Genomic DNA, 19,376 nt, shown 5'->3' with positions numbered 1-19,376 from the left:
CGGGTCCGACTTTCTTGAAATGGCCTCATGCTGGGGATTCGCGTGGATTCCGATTGTTGAGCACAAACCTCTGGAGGGTAGTTACACAGGATAAGTTGACTCCTCGGCAGATCATCAGCGCATATACCGAAAGACAGTTGGGGAGGAGAAGTGGACCAATGAATCAGTTGGAGAACCATGGTGTATTTGCTGGGATTGCTGGGAGTGGGAACTATCCTCTGCTAAAATATTTTTACGCCGTCATAACGGTGATACTACCCTCTAGACTAAGTCCATTGTCTGGACACATTTTAGTCCAGCCGTGTTGGATTCTAAAGTCCTCTACCCGAGCAAGTCAGAGTAAGCAATATTCATCAGATTCGTCTATCCATTCATATACACAAACATGGGCAAAAGCGAATAATATCCCAGGAAGACTTCTAGTTTTGTAGGCCTCCGCCATGAACGATCAAGACCCTTTCCCTCGACTGCCCAGCATTTACTCCCGGCAGATCATGTGGTCTCTGGCGGGACCAGTACCGATCCATTTTACAGGTACACCGCCGAGCTCCCGCTCAATGTACTCGATGTAGGCGCGGGCATTGGCGGGAAGGTCCTCGTACTTCTTGACACCCATTGTGTTGCTCTTCCAGCCGGGCAGAGTGACGTACTCGACCTTGACCTTCTCGAGGACAGCGGCGTCGGCCGGGTAGGTATCGGTCAGGCGGGTTCCGTCAGGGAGAACGTAGGCGACTGCGACCTTGATCTCGTCAAAGTCGTCCAAGATGTCCAGCTTGGTCAGGTTCAGCGCGGTGTAGTGGTTGATCGCATGGGAGTAGCGGCAGAGGACGAGATCGAACCAGCCGCAGCGACGACGACGGCCGGTGGTAACGCCGAATTCCCTGCCGACTGACTGCAGCTTGTCGCCGTACTCGTTCAACTGTTCGCTAGGGAAGGGACCCGAGCCGACACGGGTCGTGTACGCCTTGACCACACCAATGACGGAGGTGATGCTGGTAGGGTTGAGAGACAGAGCCTGGACGGCACCACCCAGACCGGTGGACGAGGAGGTCACGTAAGGGTAGGTTCCGTGGTCCAGGTCGAGCATGAGAGCGTTGGCGCCCTCAACGAGGGTGTTTGGCGAGTCCTTGTACTGCTTGAAGAAGGCAAGCTGGTCGACAACATAGGGAACCAAGCGTTTCCGGTACTCCTATTCCATTGCGTCAGTATCAAACGCTTCAAACCATGTACCTGCCAGAAATCAAGTCGAAATACCTTGAATCGACCAATCTCCTCCTCGACATCATATTCCAACTCTCCGAATCTCGCAGTGTATCCAGCGTGCAGAGACCGCAGCTTGCGCTCAAAGACCGCCTCGTCCATAATCTCGCCAATACGGACACCCCGGCGGGCAGCCTTGTCACTGTAGCAAGGACCAATTCCCTTACCGGTGGTGCCGACCTTGCGACCACCCAGCTTAGCCTCCTCGAGACCATCGACAACAGAGTGCAGATCGAAGCAGACATGCGCGCGGTCAGAGATGAAAATGCGCTTGCCGGCATCCTTCAGCCCCTTCTCTTCCAAAGAGGTCAGCTCCTTGAAGAAGCTGGGGACGTGCACGACAGTTCCAGCGCCGATGAGGTTAACGCAGGACGGAGAGACCAATCCAGAGGGAAGAATGTGGAAGTCGTAAGTGATGTTGTCATGGACGATGGTGTGGCCCGCATCTGGCGAAGGAAAGAAAAAGAGTTAGGTTTGGAAACTCCGCGGGGAGATATGATACTCACTGTGGCCGCCAGCAGCACGACAGCAGAGCGTAGCCTCCTGCGAAAGCATGTCTGTGATCTTCCCCTTTCCTATCCGACAATAACGTCCATTAGCATGCCGTCCATGTCAAGCGCAACAGTGTTCATCGAGCCCCACCTTCATCACCCCACTGGCTACCCAGAACGATCGTGATACCCATTGTGGCAGAGAGAATCTTATTAAAGCAATTGCTGTGACAAGTTGTACTTCAATTGATCAATTGACAATGACCAGACTGCTTCGACGGTATGTATACGTCAAAGGATCGGCTTCGGTACTTAAAATAAGGCGGCGGGGTGTGGCTGTAGCTTTAGGCTTGAAACAGCACGAATTAAATCGGCTCTTTTTTCGAGAGTTAGCTTGAGAAAATGTCAATTGACTGAAGAAGGTCAAATAATTCCCGACCCGTTTGCAGGGAAGGTGAATGGAGCAGCAGCGAAGGCGTCGCGACTGTCAAAGATCCAAAAGCCGAAAAAACGGACGGAGGGGGAACCGCGGAGGCGCGGGCGATATTTGAGTCTTACTTTTTTCCTCCTCTTGCGCAGAGTGACTCAGCGGGGAGGCAGCAAATCAGGGCCTAGTACAATACCATACAGCCTAGCTCTTCATCGGCAAGCCAATCTGGCCCTGGCATTCTGTCACACTGTTACCGGTCTGGTTCTGCGGGCACTTGCTGAATCGGGAAGGTGGCGGACGTCAGATGATGCCGATATCGGAAGTAAGGGCTCGGGGCTCAGGGCTAGGGCTCGGAATGAATTCAAGATTGGTATCAGACTTTCTCACGGTAGATTGAGCATATCCGACCCGTCATGCTCAGTGCCAGAAAACCTCCCCTCTCTAACTGTGGTGCAAGACGCTTCTAAAAATACATGACTGACAGAAGAGGCTACCTAACTGTAGAACAGGCCCAACCATTTCAGAACGCCGAGCCGCCAACACCCATGCCATGCGAAAAGACCGTAGGCAAGAAACGTCGTAGGGGTATATCTATCCAGCCTAAATTAGTTTTCCTCCATTCAAGATCCATTCCCGCATCTCCCCGAGCTCCACAATGCATTTGCGATGGTTCTCACGGGCCACTTCCCAATGTTTGTGCACTCTTTCATCCTCGTCAAATGCACGCAAATAAGCACTGAATCCTGCTTTGGCGCTTCCGGCCACCATAGCATCGTCGCTCTCAGCGTCATCGTCTTCACGAGTCGATTTTTCATCATCCTCGCCACTCGGCTCGTTGATCTTAATACGTGTGGAATCTCCAACAGCGCTAATCCAGTTGGGGGCCATTCCTGTTTCCATTGCATCCTGGCGTGCATTGAAGTGACGCAGAAGTCGACGATTGAAAGTGTTCCACTCTCGCATGTAAGCACCCATCTCCGCGACATAACGGTCCCATGCGCCTCGGGGGAGTCCGAGTTGCTGCGACCCTGCGCTGATTGGAACAAGCTCCGGTGGGCTGGGTCTTTTCGGTGGATTAGGGCAAACGAGGCGCCTAGGACGAACATCGCGTGCTGTCGTCCTTGGCACCTTCGCGCGGGACTCAAAGGGTAGTGTCGCATGGATATCCTGCAAATCCTCGATGCCGCCACTATTCGTGCTGGTAAATGGCGCTGTGCTGCCTAGGTCATTCAGGTTGAATAGACGAGACTTAGAATTGGCGCCGGTGTCTTTGCTGTCAACACCTGAAGACGGCTGAGGGGCTTGATCTTTGGATGCTCTGTCAGTTTGAAAAGCTGCATCAGTGCTTTTGCTAGGGATATCATCATCGAGATCCATGGCTTCCACTTCCTCAGCCCCTGTATCGGTCGCCCCCTGTTTTGCGCTATCTCCGACAGTCGTCCGGGACTCTTCCGCTTCTGTCGCAACACTGGCAGGTTGTGGTGTAGGTCGCATCTTAAACCCTGATTTGGTCTGCTTCTTAGGGCTTCGTTGGCGCTGAGTATTCGCCTGCTGAGAGGCTTCCTCGTTTTGAGGCATGGTCCAGCGTACATCCTTGAGCTTGGCAGCCCACTCGTCGACAGAAAACTTTGCCTCAGGAAACGCTGTCGGCGGTTGTGAAACGGACGCCGACCGAGACGAATCCTGGCTGAATAGTCCCGGCTGGCCTGCTCTTGAAGGACTCGCTCTTGTCGAGGTTCGTCCACGACTGTTCGGACGATGGTTGAACTCAGGTCGGCCATTCTCTGCCGTGCTTGATGTGAATGACCCAAACCCAAAATCGCCTTTCCAACTATCCGCAGTGAATGGTTTGCGTAAATCGTCGTGGCTGCTACTCTTGAAGGCTCCATTTGGTGGTGCTTGGCCTTCATTAGGCGCCGGGTTTCTACAGTTGAAGAAGTCAGCCTGAGAGTACAATGTAAAGAGCCAAGGCGAAAGTCTCATACGAGTTTGACGAGAATGCACCGAAAATATTTTCAGACGACGCTGGCTTGGCCGGTGCTGATGGTATTTGTTAGCACCCAAATACGCACGCACAGATTCAAGGGATATTCATTATGGAGTAGGCCAGCAGAAACAAGTCATCGAGAGCCTGTCACCTGAGACGGAGGAGGAAACTTACCCGTCCTAGGAGTAGAACCTGTCTGAGAACGGAAATTGGCATATTTGTGGTTTTGTAGCCTGCTCTTGGGGACCGCCTTTGGTTTGCGAGAGATGAATTCATCCTCGGTGCCACTTGAGCTTGTCGAGTCGTAGTTTCGACCTCTGTCGCTGCGCAACTTAGGACTAGCGCTTTTGTGTCTCCCATTAGGAGGAGGAGTCGGACTTGGAGGGTTCGTCCGCGATTGGCTGGAGCTTTTGGGTGAATTGCGCACACCTTCAGAACGCAGCCAGGAACTCGAGAAAAATGTCCGCTCGCCGCCGGTACCGGCATACTTACTTCCTGTTCGCTCAAAATCAGGAGTCCCGGTGTTCTCAGCTCGATAGCCGGATGTTGCCGCAGGTCTCTCTGCCGTTGGGGACGGGGCAGTTTCCCTTTGAAAGCTGTCGGGCGCCTGAAAGCGTTCCCTTCGAGGTACGCTGGTGTAGGATGATGTATTTGCAGCCATGGGTTCATCCCCGCCAGCAGTCCTGGGAGCAAAGCCTTGCTTCTTCCGCGCAGACTGAGTGCGGGATGACTCGTTGGCTGTGGTTCTGGGGGATGTCTTGAAGTACTCGTATGCAGACTTCGGTCTAGTGGGATGCCCATTTGGTGTGGCATCCGGTCGGGCTGCCCCTGTATATCCTGTTCGTCCAGTACGCGGATCAAAATGAGACCATCCAGGCGTGGAGTTGCCCTTCATCTCCTGAAACCCACGATACGCATCAGCCCTGGTCTGTCCTTCATCCTGCGTCTTCTCCCACGGCTGCTTGGGGGCCGCTCTCGCATAGCTCGCATAACGCTGGGCACCGGTCGAAGGCCCATTATGAAAAGATTGCGGGCGACTTGAAAACGGCGGCTTAGGAGTCTGAGATTTCGCGGTGGATGCGGAGGCGTACGGGGTTGTAGGAGCTTTCCGAGACGTATTCGCCTTGTTTGGACCATAAAGCTTGCCGTATCCAGCACGTAGTCGGTCTGTATCGTATTTAAGGCGCTGTTGGGGGTCACTGAGAATTTCGTGGGCCGCTTGGATAGCCTGGAATTTGGCGTTGAACTCGAGCTCACGGCCTGGATTTCGATCGGGGTGGTACTTGAGGGCTGAGAATATATTAACCACAAGAAACTCGCAAACGAAGCCCTGCAAGCAATCCCCTCGCCTTACCTAATTTCCTGAACTGCTTCTTGATGTCTTCAGCGTCTGCGCTGGGCGTCAAACCCAGGTCCGCATAATAATCCCTCCGCACGTCCGCCTTGACCATCGTGGGCGAGCAGCGTAACCCTCAACGGCCTTCAATATTGTGTATTGCCAAATGAGCGGGTTGCAGCCGTGTCGCTCAAAAGTCCAGTCGTATTGCACATGACATAACCCGTAACAAGAAGCACGATCGTATGATTCGTAGGACGAAACGGTCTCGATAAAGAGTGGCAGACAGGTTAGGCGCACCTCTCGACGCAGGCGAGAGATGCAAAGGGAAAGACTACCGGCCCTGAAGGAAAAAGAAGGGAACGACCTAGAGCAAGAAAAAAATATGCAAAGGACTGATGAGCAGATAGAAGCGAATAATGGAAGCAGAAATTGCCTGCACTCTGCTTCGTAGTTGCAGCAGTGAGGAAAAAGATTGCTCTCCCCGCGATCGAAGGGGTCCACACACAACAGTTGGGTATTTGGTATAGCTTCCGCCAGCCTAACCGGAACCAGAAAGCTCCAAACAGTCCAATAGATAGTTACAGAGAAGGTGTGGTCGATATTTACTGCGGACAGCCGGTCAATCTTTCCTTTTTGGTGACGTCTTGTACATGGTTTCTTTCGTTGAGTTGTCGAGACACCAGACAGACACCGAAAGCTAGTCACGGTCGCAGTGGACGAGAGGGGACCGACAGACCTGATTCTTCAAAATATGACGAATATGAAGATCGCAGCTGATCTGATGACGACGAGAGAACACGTCTGATTGATCTTCTCTAAGCTCGCGTTGGTGACTTTGACTCGATCCAAGCGGCAAAGCGTCAAGAGTGGAACTGGGAGATCCTCACCCGGGCAACCTCACGGAACGGACACAAAATACGATAATGTGCATGGAATCTCTGCTAATCAGACACCAGCGAAAACTTCGAACACTTCTAGAGGCACAGGTTTCGGGAAGAAGAAGATAAATGAACGTTAAATGATACACAATCTGCAGACAAGACATATAGCCACCCACAGAATAAACAGGAGAGCTGTGCGTTGGCTTGCTGTAACTATTAATCTTTTCTAATGATTGGATGTATCCCACATGGTTGGTCTCCACATGACAACTCAAGCGTCAACAAACTCCTCTCACCACTAGTAAGGGGTAAAAGACACTGAATTTGCTGCCCAAACTCTTATAGTGCTGGCCTCACTCTATCCCTGTTGGTAGTCCAAAAAATGATAGTACATTGAAATCGGCAGGATACCACTATCATCGGATGGATTGTACTATATGTGCTACTATACCATTATGTAAGGTAGAACTGTAAGAACTGCCTTATGACAAACATACAAAAACCAAATAGCCCCATTCGATGCAATCAATGTTTTGGACGATGTACAAGCGAGGAGTCATAAATTCATGTCACCTTTTATTCTCATATCCCAGGTAGACCCAGGACCCGCAAGCAAGATGCCGTCACAGAAAAAAAACACGAAGAAAAGAGGAACGGAGACGAGAACCTCAGATCGAACCATCGCCCGGTGGATTTCCTACCGATCCCCCGAAGAAGTAACCTTCGAGCATGTCGTAATTGGCGTTCTCGCTCCAGTCATGCTGAAAGTCCACCGCCATGCCGAATCCGAGGTCGATTCCAACACTGTGGCCAGCCCCATGGCCCAGGGAGGGTACAGCTGACACGTTATACTCGGGGTTACCGTCTGAGCCAAGGGAAAGTGTGTTTTCCGCCCCCGTGGAGTCAAAGTCTAAGAAATCAAGGCTGATCCCTGCCGCACTCTCTTGGTCCGCTGGGGAAAATTGGTGCTGGCCCGCATTGGGGGCCGCGCCGCTTGAAGACACACTGTGCTGTGGGGAATTGCTATAGAAATACTGTTGCTGCTGTGTCTGCGGAGAGACAGGGTTTTCGTAGCCTCCATAATACTCCATAGATGGTGTTCGTTGAGGATGAGGCCGGGGTGGCAGGTCGGAGCCAAAGTTCGGTGTCGATGACTCAGGGTATTCAGCGCGCATTGGGTACGTCTGTACCGGTTTTCTCGTACCGCTGCCGGCGTGATCCGGAACGGGCCCAGGGTCATTGAAGAGATCGCCAAGGTTCATGTCGAACTTTGGCAGTGGTCGAGACTGGCGTACCTGCGTCTGCCGCCTAGTGACATGGGAAAAGCGCTGTCGCTGGTTAAAACCGGATCTTCCAGAACTCCTCGTCGGGCCCGTATAACCAGTATGATGCTGCTGAGATGCAGTTCTAATTCGAGATAAATCTACCTGAGATCCAAATCCGGTAGTTGATAAGCTCATCTGAACGGTGGCTTTGCTCATTCGTTCAAAGGCATCCCGACAAGCTTCTGCGGGGGGGCACTTGTGCATCAAGTCCCCAAGCACAGATGTGGCCGCAAGCACAGTGAAATCGACTTCGTCCAAGGTCTACAACCGGATTAGTTAACTATTATCTTGCTTCCTGTTTAGTTGAGAGGTACGTACCAAACGACTTCGCACGAAAGGTGAGTGCCATATCGCATACAAAAATGAAATACCTAGAAGAGTGTAAGCAGCGTGCTGGTATCGAACGAGGGGCTTTGTCATACCCGCCATGAATATATGATGTGTTGCAAGATATGTATAGTTCACTAGTCGGACACGGTGCATCTGGCGATATATACGGATAACTTTCTGCCCTGCCTCTGCAACCTTGTAGTATATGTCATCTTCATCTTCGGCTTCGTCCACATTCGAGAATGACGGGCTGGATACATCCTCCGCCGGTGTCAGCTCTGCGGCTAATTCCGCAGGAACTGTCAAGCTCTGTTGGTAGAGCATGATGACGGCCTGCCAGTAATTAAGTTCAAGAAATTCCACAGAAAACTGCACCCCTGTTTCTCTACGGGTGGGCGCGCTTTCCTGCCACTCCATCAATCGCTGGTGAACATCTCTGCGCCATGAGCGGAATGAGTCGAACCCTTGAAGGAAGGGAGACGCAAGGTCAGAGCGTATAACTGTATTGGCCGAATAAGGAACCTTTTGGCGCACGAATCGTGCTTGTTGATGTTGAAGGACATCTTGAATCTCAGATTGCAGCACTCGCAGCTTGAAGTAATGGTGTGCCGCATATTTGTAACTGGGAGCGCCTTCGGGTGGCGTGACAATACCAGACTTGGTGATGTACTTGTCCTCAAATAGGGATGGGAATTCGGTGCTAATAGCTTGATCGCTAATTCCAAAAGGGCGACCAACACAGCAACTGACGAGACGATCAAAACTGTAAACACACCACCACAATCGCCGGCGAAGATCGCGAACCCATTCTCGACGGCCACGCTCGCTAGTATGTATCCGCGGCTTGCCTTTGTTCTCACCCTTGGTAGACGAGCGATCGAGGCTCTCTTCGCCAACCGAGTCAATACCGGTTCCGTCCTCGTAATGAAGACCAAGATCAACCGCTAACCGCATAGCGACTCCAACAATATACCAAAGGCCTGGCGCGACGGGCCGAAGAAGGGCAAAACTGGCCAACAGGAGGACGGCTTGCAGCTCCTCCAGCGCACCGAACCCGTCGTTCGATGACGAAGCGCCGAGGAAAGATTCCAGATGAATAATGGCAGAGGCATGGTACTCTTCGGGTTGATACTGATGGCTAGAAAGCCGCGGCCTTTTTGCTGTGGAGGAGGAGGGTGAGCGGCTGCAGTTGCCCTGCTTGTTGTCCTCATCATCTGAGCTGGTCTTATCTTCGAATATGATACCTGCGCCAATGGCAAAGACAATATTTAGGGTATAAAGACTGCGAGGAGAGCGGTCCTTCTCCTCAACTGAGTATGTTCTATCGAGGAGTTCCATGAAATCCTCCCGGTGGAGGATAGGCATCTGCGGGTTTGCATGCTCGAAATAAAGGTTGACAAGCTTTTCCGCCAATTCTCGGTCAGGGAATGCCGCGCACTTCATCATTGGCCTTGTCTGAAGACCGAAGAACGAATCCCGCATGGTACTCCCTGCGGTACCCGTGGCACTATGCGGCAAGCGTTCAGTGGGTCGCATAGGTCCGCGCTCTCCGACGTTGCCGGCAACGGAGCTCTTCACCGCAGCGAAGACGACACGCGCAAAAGAAATCCCTGAAGTTGACCCCAGATACCGTGGATCAGACGTCCCTTGCACAGATACCATGCCAATATTCGACACGAGATTGTGTATGCGCCAATTGTCCTCTTTCTCATAATTTCGGCTGTTCTCCGCATCCTGTTCACTCTCCGGGTTCCTGCCCGTTCGCTGAACCAGCGCAGCCTTATCTCCCTTTTGCCGAGCCCAGTTGTCACTTTCGACAACGGTAGTGGTCGAGGTCTCGGCACCCGCCGACCCTTCGGAGCCAGCGATCTGCGGCCGAGCCTGCTCGTATCCAGCCTCTACCTTGATGGCCTCCTCTTCATCAAAGGCCACAGCCTCTTTGAACTCAATCTGGTGGTCCTTCAGCGCTTTCTCTAGGTAAGCCACGCGGGCCTCGAGGAAATAGACATAGCTGCGCGGAATCTCGCGTTTAGTGATAGGATCATACCCGACGCAGCGGACACCGGCTTTCTCACAGGACTGACACCGGGGCAGTCGCTGGTCGCAGCGGTTCTTGCGCAAGCGGCATCGGTTACAGGCGGAGACATTGCGGAAGGAAGACGAGGTCGAGGAAGCCGTCAGGGTAGCGGGTGGTGCTTTCGCAGCGCCATCGCGAGAAGCCTGCTGCTGTGCTTGCGCCGCAGACTGCGCTTGGGTTGAGGAAGGCTCAGCCGGAGGGTGCGGTCGTTTCCTCCCAAGGGAGGTAGGCGAGGCCGGAGAAGTGTTCAACATGACGGGAAAGGCGAGACGGGGAGAAGGGGCGCCGAGGTGCGACAACCATGTCTCGATAATGGAAGTCTGTCGCAGGTCAAGTGAAACAAGGGGATAGTTTGCCAAAGATTCCGAGACGAATCAGCATTCATGTTAAGTCATACGGCTTGATGCTTCTGGCCGTTCTGCAGGTGAGTGTTTCGCTTCGATAAATTGAAATCGCGTCGCACGGGAAAGTTACTCCTCAGTTGTATCCCGATCCGCGGGCTTTCTTAGTTTCCGAGACGATGGTTAAGGCAAAGGTTGATTTTGTTTTGGTCGCAGGGCAAAGTCGCAAACCATGTCGGAGATAATTGCCGCGACCACAAGAGAATTCAGAGGCAAACAAGTAAGAAGAAGTGGAATTGGAAATACTGGAGGTCGAAGGGGAAAAAAAGGTCGACGTTGAAGGTTGGAGATAGCACAAACTGTGGGGACTCCGAGACTCTTTCCCTTGGGACTTTAGCGGCCGATGGTGTAAGTACTCTGTACGTATGGAGAATAAGGTACTACCTCGCTAAGCACTCTTCCGTATTCGACTTCGACGACCACAGCAGAGTGTTACATATAGATCTATGTAGCTAACTGAAGTAATAGTGCATTGGCTGAGTATCAACAGACAGATCTATGAAAGAACTTCCTGCTCCTCCTCTCTGTTCCTAAGGTACCTAATACCGAATTACTGGCCGGTACCAATACGTGACAGTACCCGAACTGCTGTCCCACGTGAGAAGGAAAAAGGCTTAGAGATGATTGGCCGGTGATAAGTCAATCTTGGGTTTCAAAACACCAGTACTAAAAGTATTGAGAAGATAGCTTAGGCATTCTGCGACTACCAATTCCCTTATCATACCAATTAAACCATCGACTTAAGAGATTACGACAATCCGCAGCCTCGAATATTGCACAGAAAAGGCGTTATCCGGGTCACTTTCCCGCCAACCCCGCATTGTAAATCACGTGATTCATAACCCGGGCAGCATGAGGGGAAGAGGATGGATAAGTGATCATAAGTCAAGCCTCGCCTGCTCCACTCGAGTTATCCGACATGGACGTTTTTAGATCATTTCTTCGGACAACTAGGATCGAGCAGAAGATGCACTACTTCATCGAGCACTGTCGTTCAACACAAATAGGTATCAAAGTGGAGATAGTTTCGGTGGCCGGAAAGGAGGGCCGACTGCAGTCTTCCCTTCAACTGAAAGTGGATTCAGCGCTCAAGGTGCTAGGATATGATAAATAATGACAAAAGCCGCCCAGATGCATGACATGATGTGTACCCGATGATGCCCATGGTAATGATCCCGAACAAAAGACAAGAAAAACAGACAAGACCCCGCGCTTCTGAAATGCATGCAATCTATAGAAAAAAGAAAACTGTGCCATCGTCCATCTTGGAATCATGTTCTAGAATGAGAGTGGGAAAAAGGATGAGAAATGCATGGCTCGAAACAGAGAACTGTGACAACAGCGAAGAAGCGAAAGGGAGAGTGGAATGTCGACACCACCCAACCACAAGTTCATAGTTAAAATCGTATAATGCCTGACGATGATGCATTATGAAGGGAAGCGAGGATTAAGGAGAATCTAGCGCATGTTTATGCGCGAAGGACATCATTTTCAGTCCTCGGCAAATGCAAGTTGATTCGACCGCGGTGCTGGTTCGACTTGCGTCAAATCTAGGTTGGCAATGTCCAAATCATCGACACTGGTCCGCGTAGAAGAGAGCAGCCTGCGTTCCTCTTCCGGCGTAGCATACTCCTTGCCTGCAGTGAAGGAGCTCCGCATAGGGTTTCCTGCAGTCGAGTCACTGTTGCCAGCCTTCTCGCTGTCTGTCCGCGGCTCGCTCTCCTCCATCCAGAAGCTTTGGATGGTACCGGTGACGCAAACGAGGCCACAGGCCCACCATGCGATAATCGAGTAGCCGCTTTCGAGGCCCTTGGAGTGCAACAGACCCGTGATTGTTGGCCCCAAGGCGCGACTAAGACTCGCAGTCGAGGCGGCAGCACCGTTAATCGAACCGAGAACCTTGGAAGATGGAGCAGCATTGGCAAGCAGAATAGCAGTTGAGGGAAACGCAATGACATGCAAAGTAATTTTGCTGATGAGTGCCAGGTAGACTGCTGCTGTCTGCAGAATTGAAGGCAGAAGAACGAGGTATGGGACGAGCATGTAGAGTGGTGGCCAAACGAGCAGGACAAATCGGAAGGTTCGCAGTGTTCCAAAATGGCGAACGACGAAAGGAAACAGCCAAAGTTGGGCAATCATAGAGTAGACGCCTTGTACTGCGAGCATAAAACCGATCGTCTTGGTGGGAAGACCAAGGCCGCCGGTGAATTTGAACGGTAGGACGAAGTTGTCATCGGATTTAGGGGTGCTGAGAAAAACGGGCATAAGTTGATCAAAGGAGACGCTGTGGCTGTTGGATGATGGTTAGAAAATGAAATCGATCGTCGTAGGAATAAGAATCGGTCCGAACTTACTAGGCAAGAATACCATAAGCGATGATATTGAAGACCACCTGCTTTGTGAAAGCTTTAGGTGTCCCGCATTGTTCGCCTTTGACCTGACCTTCAATGTCGTCATCATCTGATAGAGCACCCACATCCTTGACAGGGGCCAGCTGAGGCGATGTTTCGGTGCTTCTGTACTCTGGTGGAGGGACATCACCGTAGTCGAAATAGTCAGCTTCGTTGACTTCCACTTTGCCGTCCGTGTCATCCTCTGTCAGTTGCACGCGGGAGCCCGAGCATTGGGCGACGAGCCAATTGCCCAGTTCGAGACCAGGGTCACGGCGGTATCGTTTCTCCGGATGAGTCTCCTCAAGGAACAAGAAGCCGACGATAACCCCAAAGACTAGGACGACAACACAGACGAGGTTGGGCAGCAGAAATGGGAAGCTGTCGAAGACTGTATGGCGCTGGAACAATCCGGGATAATTCTGGCAAGGCTGTGCCAACGCACCACCCATAGCTGGTCCTATGATCGACCCCAAGCACCAAACAAATGGCATGATCGAGTAAGCCCGAGGTTGATGCTCCTTGACAGTCACGATCTCCGCAACGGTCGTTTGAAGAACTCCGATGTTTCCGTTGAGGAGACCGCCAAGCGCTCGAGCAATCATGGCGGTTGGCAGATTGGGAGCAAATCCGAAAACAATCATGCTGATAGCTGTGCCAATCAAACCCATGATTAAAACAGGCTTTCGACCAATCTTGTCGCTCATCCGACCCCAGAACATGCCTGCCGAGAATTCCGCAAAAGTAAACGAGGATGTGATCAGGCCAGCATAGAGAGCGATTTTGCGATCGTCATCTGTCACCTTGAATGCCTCTACCATGTGGTAGACATACGGAAAAATGGACATGAATGCAATTGGCTCGCAGATGCGGCATAGTGCTTGAAGAGCTGTCAGTCATCCTGAAGATCCAATAGGAGATTTCAACTGCAGTAAGGAAATGTTTGCTCCAATAAAGACGCACAGATCCATGTTCGTCGTACATGAACCCATCATCCTCATCGAGATTGGGCACTAAGCAGAGCGACTGAGGGAGAACATACCTAGTACGAAAAGCTGGCGCACAGGAAAGGCGGACCAATCATCGCGCCCACCATTATGCCGCTGGCGTTGTAAGAATGACGGCCGTTTGAACATCTCGTCGTCTTGGTACAAGAAATGTACTCGGGCCAAAGGAGAACAGGATATAGCTATAGCAGTGTATGCCCGGATCCCTCTCTATCGAAAGAGGCCGGCAGCGAGAGCAATGTGTCGCCCTAAGGTCGTCGCTGGGCTAGAAGGGAGTGAATGCGATTTGCGATGAGATTGCGCGCCTGAAGAAAGAAAGAAGGAACCTCTTGTTAGAGGAACTTCAGCATTGCTTCCTTGCTTCTCAATGCGCTCCACTTGTCCCTCCTTTCAAGTTCGTAATTGCTCTGTATTATGTCGTCTTCGTTCCTTTTGGCTCCGTTCCACTGACGTGGAAGATCACTCGAGTTCACTACAAGGGAGTTTGAACAAAGTGACTTCGCTTGGAACTATGGGGGTCTTTGCAGTCGATGACTAGAGCGCAACAAAGCTTAAGCACCCAAGAGAAGAATGAGCTGTTGGGGAAAGATGTGTAATGGTATGGAGATGTGTTTGGTAGGAGGTGAAGGCAGAGATGAGGTGAAGACAGAACAATGGAGTCGGAGGATTCAATGGGACAATGGAAGGATAGAAGAAGGGGATACTGTCGGAATAAAGGCAAGAGCTTAATTATAAGTAGGAGAAGAGAGAAGAGATAGTCTTCAAGGGAGGATCTGGACGGGAAGGGGAATTAAATGAAGTATCTGATGTGGATAAGGAAGAAGATATGTGATCATTGAGCAGGCGAGAATTAAAAGAATAATTATTTTAGAGAGGACAGGGTAAAAAATCAATAGAAGAAAAAAAAAAAATAAGAATTATGATTCAAACAAAAAAGAAATAAAAAAGGGAAAAGTAAAACGTCAACGGTCCAGTATCTGGGTCAGGAAGAATCACAATGGAGCCCATTCTGGTTACAGCTGTACAGACTACAGAGGATGATGCAGGACGCAGTCAACAGCAAACAGTCAAGGAACACTAGCACATAGGATCCACATTCATATTGTTGATTTTAAGCTATGATGTCTCTAGTGGATAGACAAGGGCAATGGGATTGGGGGCATCCGACTGGGTCCTACATACACTGGCAAATAATGACCTATGCTAACAACTAGACTGACGGAAAAGAGAATAATAATGACAGAGATCAGAAACAAATTCTCCGTACCAAGGGTAATAATGAAGGGCAAAGCGAAAGGGATGTGGATCCAATGGCAGCCGTCTCTAACAACCAGTTTCCAGTCAACCAGTTCGATCCACAGGTACTCAAACTGAAGACAATCAGTTTGGATACCCTTTCAGGTAGCTAGAGCTTCGTAAAAGGCTATCGGTCTGCGACGTAAGTCCCTAGTCCGGACAGCAGGGCCTGGGAAAAAGGCCCGATTGCTCCTGGATCCTTTTGATAATCCACTGATCAAAAAAGAGCGGTCTTGTTTTCCTGATCCCTGACGGGGGAGACAGGGGGCGGACAAAAAACAGAAGGGCAGATAAGGAATCCACATAATTCAGCTTAAAAAAAAGGCCAGGAATAAAATATGATTAATAAAATATAGACAAAATACTGTAGGGGAAAAAAACAGTATCTAACGGAAAATGAAACAAAATCCTACAGCTAATAAAAAATAAAATTAATAATAATAACAATAATCAAGAAAGTGAACAAATAGCCCAAATTTGCCCCCAGTTGAGAGCCGCCGCCGCAGAATTGAACGGTCGACCCAATGACCCATGGACCTGAGCCCCGGGCTCCGGGGAACAGCAGTAGTTGTATCTAGAAGCGCGCTAAAACAGACCCATAGGGCCATAAGGCAATGGATGATCGGCTTTCCAAGAGTATGGTTTTAGTGAGACTTAGTCAAGATGATAGATCTCATTTAGCAATTTTTAGTACCCACTGAAACCCACCCACTTTCAGATGGTCTTTTTGCCGCCCCTTTCTCTGGCCAGTCTAGTGTTTGTTTCCCAGTCTCCATAATAGACAAATAGCGTTTGTGAGTATGGAGTATGTTAGTCCAATAATCTCTTCCCCAGTTTGGGATAATTAGTGAACCTGGGGAATTTGTACGCGATAGTCCATACTGGAAGTCAACAGACAACCATTGACTAATTCCCTTGACTGCCATTTGTAGGGATTTATCATCCGGTAGGAAGAAGTATGGTAATGATGTATTGCCCTTCATGACATGCATATCAATCTCTGCGATCCTGCATTCTCAACATTCCCTGAAAGGAAATCGAGAGATCCATGCAAGTATTCTTCCTTTGCTTTGAATGCAATGCACTTCCTGACTTCCCATCGTTTGGTACATGTATGGAAAAGGAGGAAGAGCACCAATAGAGGAAAAGGGGAAAGCAAGCACATGCCTCTGAGGAGTGACGATAGAGATGCGGTGTACCTGTGTACCACTATGTGACTACGATCAAAAGCGGTCAGCCAGGCCAAGGACGGAAGCCAGATAATGTACGAAGTACATTTCAGGGAGAAAGGGGGCACCTCGAGAAATGAGACAGGAAGGGAGCTATGAAAGGGGGCCAAAATAGAAATTACAAATTGAAACCAGAAACTCAATAAAAATTTCGAAAGAACTGAGAGAAGAGAGAAGGCACTGTCTCACAGTCTTATTATTGATCTTTAGTTTACTCCGTACGGAGTACACTGGTCAAAAAGTATATCAGTCATGCCATCTAAATAAGTGGGTCGAATACTAAGGTTTGGAGGTGAGCAGTCAACTTCCATGCAGTATTGATTACCAGAGTGGTACTTGGAGTAGTAATAAGGACTAAGCTAAGGAAGGTAGCGGCTGAGTCCCGATCTTTCTTACTTACTGTACTGTTCAGTAATAGTTAAATAAGTTACTAGACTGTGAAGCCTGGAAGTATGATCACACTATCACAATTAACAGGAGCATTAAGAACTTATGGACAATGAGAAGGCCCCAGAGATGGAGGGAAAAATAAAATACTTGACAGGTTTTCCGAAGCTTATCCGCCGCTATGCTCTTTATATCCATGCCGTAATGATTTATGTGTAGCCTTGACCAGAATATTAGGGCCTATACTCCGCCTCTCGAACACATCAAATAGAAAGTGATTAAATCGTCCTTAAATAAAACGTATTTATTGATTATGACTTCTTCCAGACTCTAGGTCACTTCCGCAGCGTCCAGTAGGATAGATAAAGGCATAGTTCTGTGCTGATTCCAAATTACTTATTCTATGGTAAGGTACATGTTACTCCGTACTGCATTACCCATGTAGAGAAATGTTAGTTAAAGGTTATCCGACTGTCCACGACTCCATTACGCTAATAGCGGGTCGGCGCTGGAAGGAACCAAGGCACTGGAATCAATCTACCTATCTTTTGGCACTGAGGCAGATCTTTAGTCCCTGGCGAAAATGAACACTAAGCGGGTCAATAAGGATCACTCATATTCACGAGGTACCCATTATGGTATTATTATTATTATTACAGTCGTACCCGTCAAATCTTATCGAGTAGCCTACTCTAGATTCCACTACTGCAAAGGGCTGGCTTGGTGCAGTTGAGATCCGGAGCCACTCGAGTCCAATGGAAGATTGCACCGAAGATGTAGAGAAGTCGGTTAGAATGAGAAGAAATGCAAGCACATTCCTTGCGCATTGTGTCTGGGAGATCAGGCAGCTGAATACGATACAGACCATTGATCTCAAATGTTCCTTCCTATATTCCGTACTTAGGTGTACGCCGAGGTTGGCAATGGTCAGTTGGGCGACGTCATCAGATCTTGCCGGTTTGTAAAAAGCAAATTGGCGTCGACATAATCTTTATGAATGCTGGAACTCTGCGTAGATAGGTGTATCAGCCTAGTGTTACTGTATTGCAAACAAGATTTGATATCTGTAACAGGGGCCACAGTGACAGGGTACCCCACGCGAGGCAGATGCAACCTAAATTGGCGTCCTTCAAAGCTATCACTCGTGAGGTCAGATACTGTTGATGCGTTGCGTAAAGCAGAAAAGCCCACAGCAGACAGGGTACCCAAGTCTACCTTGGAGACAGATGACATTCAAGGATGCTGTCATGAGCAACGATCAATTGTCTAGCGTTACACCAAAGCCAATGTCGTCGTTTCCATGAAGATCCCGAGTTGTTGATTTGTTTGTCGAGAAGTGCAATGCTGTGATGCAGTGTTGGGCTTCTACATGTATGCACGAGCTGCATATCTTTAATATTCACCAGCGGTCGTTGGAGATATGATAGGCAAGGCGAGTACGGCGCCCTGAAGGAGCGGCTTGAGTTCCAATATTGAATTAGCCCGAAGTATTTCCACGGTGTTATGATCTGGCGGTGTCGGGCGTGACATGCCCATCAGGTCCAGGTTTCTGATGGCACGCAGCGAGGCGTAGATGGAATCACCCGACACATATTCTCTTAGGTCGTTTGAATTGTCGTAGTCGTGTCTATCTTAATGTCCACTCGGACACCCCGGACCGGAGAGGGAGCCAGATGAAATGTCATCGCCATGCATCTACTAATCTGTCTGCTCATGATCATGTGAACATTGTTCTCAAGAGCTACTAGCCTCTAGGTTACTGATGCAGCAGGTCGCGTCGACTCATTGGACGCGTTCAGATCCTAGACAACCGGGGGGGTAAGGTATGATTGTGTTTGGCATCAAGATGCATCCATAGGGAATATCATGATCAATTATTAATGTCTGAGCAGTCATGATAATGCTCTTATTCACCAGACAAGAATGCGAAGGCAGGATTGGCAGATTCGACAGCAAGCGGTGAAGGCGCTCGAGGGGAGGGGCAAGAGGGGCATATGCAGGACATTCAACGACATGAGCTGATTGACTGACTACATTTCTCCTTGACCCCCTGACCAGATTGTCACTGTTGGTTTTGGTTAACTGCTCAGCAACGCGTGTATATCATGGTAGCTTGGGCAGAAATCAAATGGCGGACATTTCATGCATCTGGCCTATGAGCTAAGCCTGAGGAGCAGCCCCTTGCTCGCCTTGCAGAATGTCAACCCAAAAGATATACGGTGAGGACAATGCCTTGGACCAAACTACTTACTCACGCGATCGGATCAACACAGCCACGACAGGTGGTAGCAATCTTCGCGAAGGATTCTGCTCCAATGGCCTCCTGAATCAACATTCCATTTTCATGCAAGGCAGCTTCGATTGTTTCTCTTGAAGCGGGGCACGGAACTGCCCCGCGGTACACCAATGGTTGTACTACCATAGGGAGTATTTGACTGTTTACAGACGGCTCAACGGCTGTCTAGCATTTTGTGATACGCTGGATCGGGATTCTACAAATCTACATTGTTGGCTCTTCATCAGCTCATGCTTACATCATTTGCTAT

At 49.9% G+C, this 19,376-nt stretch overlaps 4 protein-coding genes across 4 annotated transcripts; all 4 read right to left on the bottom strand.

Annotated features, from left to right (window-relative positions):
* Nucleotides 1-478: 478 nt before the first annotated feature.
* adB (adenylosuccinate synthase ADE12) lies at nucleotides 479-1,945 on the bottom strand (the record flags this gene model as incomplete). The annotated part of the gene is made up of 4 exons (XM_033560912.1): nucleotides 479-1,189; nucleotides 1,255-1,706; nucleotides 1,767-1,835; nucleotides 1,903-1,945. 4 exons carry the CDS (start codon nucleotides 1,943-1,945, stop codon nucleotides 479-481), a joined length of 1,275 nt encoding a protein of 424 aa, XP_033416803.1.
* An 836-nt stretch (nucleotides 1,946-2,781) lies between these two features.
* Nucleotides 2,782-5,619, bottom strand: ALT_7741 (J domain-containing protein; the record flags this gene model as incomplete). Its single annotated transcript, XM_033560911.2, has 4 exons — nucleotides 2,782-4,105; nucleotides 4,167-4,221; nucleotides 4,343-5,458; nucleotides 5,523-5,619. 4 exons carry the CDS (start codon nucleotides 5,617-5,619, stop codon nucleotides 2,782-2,784), a joined length of 2,592 nt encoding a protein of 863 aa, XP_033416802.2.
* Nucleotides 5,620-7,056: 1,437 nt separating this feature from the next.
* Nucleotides 7,057-10,374, bottom strand: ALT_7740 (Zn(II)2Cys6 transcription factor; the record flags this gene model as incomplete). The annotated part of the gene is made up of 2 exons (XM_089600315.1): nucleotides 7,057-7,974; nucleotides 8,032-10,374. The coding sequence occupies 2 exons, from the start codon at nucleotides 10,372-10,374 to the stop codon at nucleotides 7,057-7,059; spliced, it is 3,261 nt and encodes a 1,086-aa protein (XP_089455208.1).
* Nucleotides 10,375-12,012: 1,638 nt separating this feature from the next.
* On the bottom strand, nucleotides 12,013-14,047 carry ALT_7739 (MFS transporter; the record flags this gene model as incomplete). The annotated part of the gene is made up of 3 exons (XM_033560909.2): nucleotides 12,013-12,811; nucleotides 12,876-13,791; nucleotides 13,954-14,047. The coding sequence occupies 3 exons, from the start codon at nucleotides 14,045-14,047 to the stop codon at nucleotides 12,013-12,015; spliced, it is 1,809 nt and encodes a 602-aa protein (XP_033416800.1).
* Between the last annotated feature and the right edge of the window lie 5,329 nt (nucleotides 14,048-19,376).

The sequence above is a fragment of the Aspergillus lentulus genome (genome assembly GCF_001445615.1).
Source record: "Aspergillus lentulus DNA, contig: Alt16, strain: IFM 54703, whole genome shotgun sequence".
In the NCBI taxonomy this organism is placed as follows: Eukaryota; Fungi; Ascomycota; class Eurotiomycetes; order Eurotiales; family Aspergillaceae; genus Aspergillus; species Aspergillus lentulus.
Note: the sequence above shows the minus strand (reverse complement) of the source record. Positions and strands in the feature narration are given on the sequence as shown.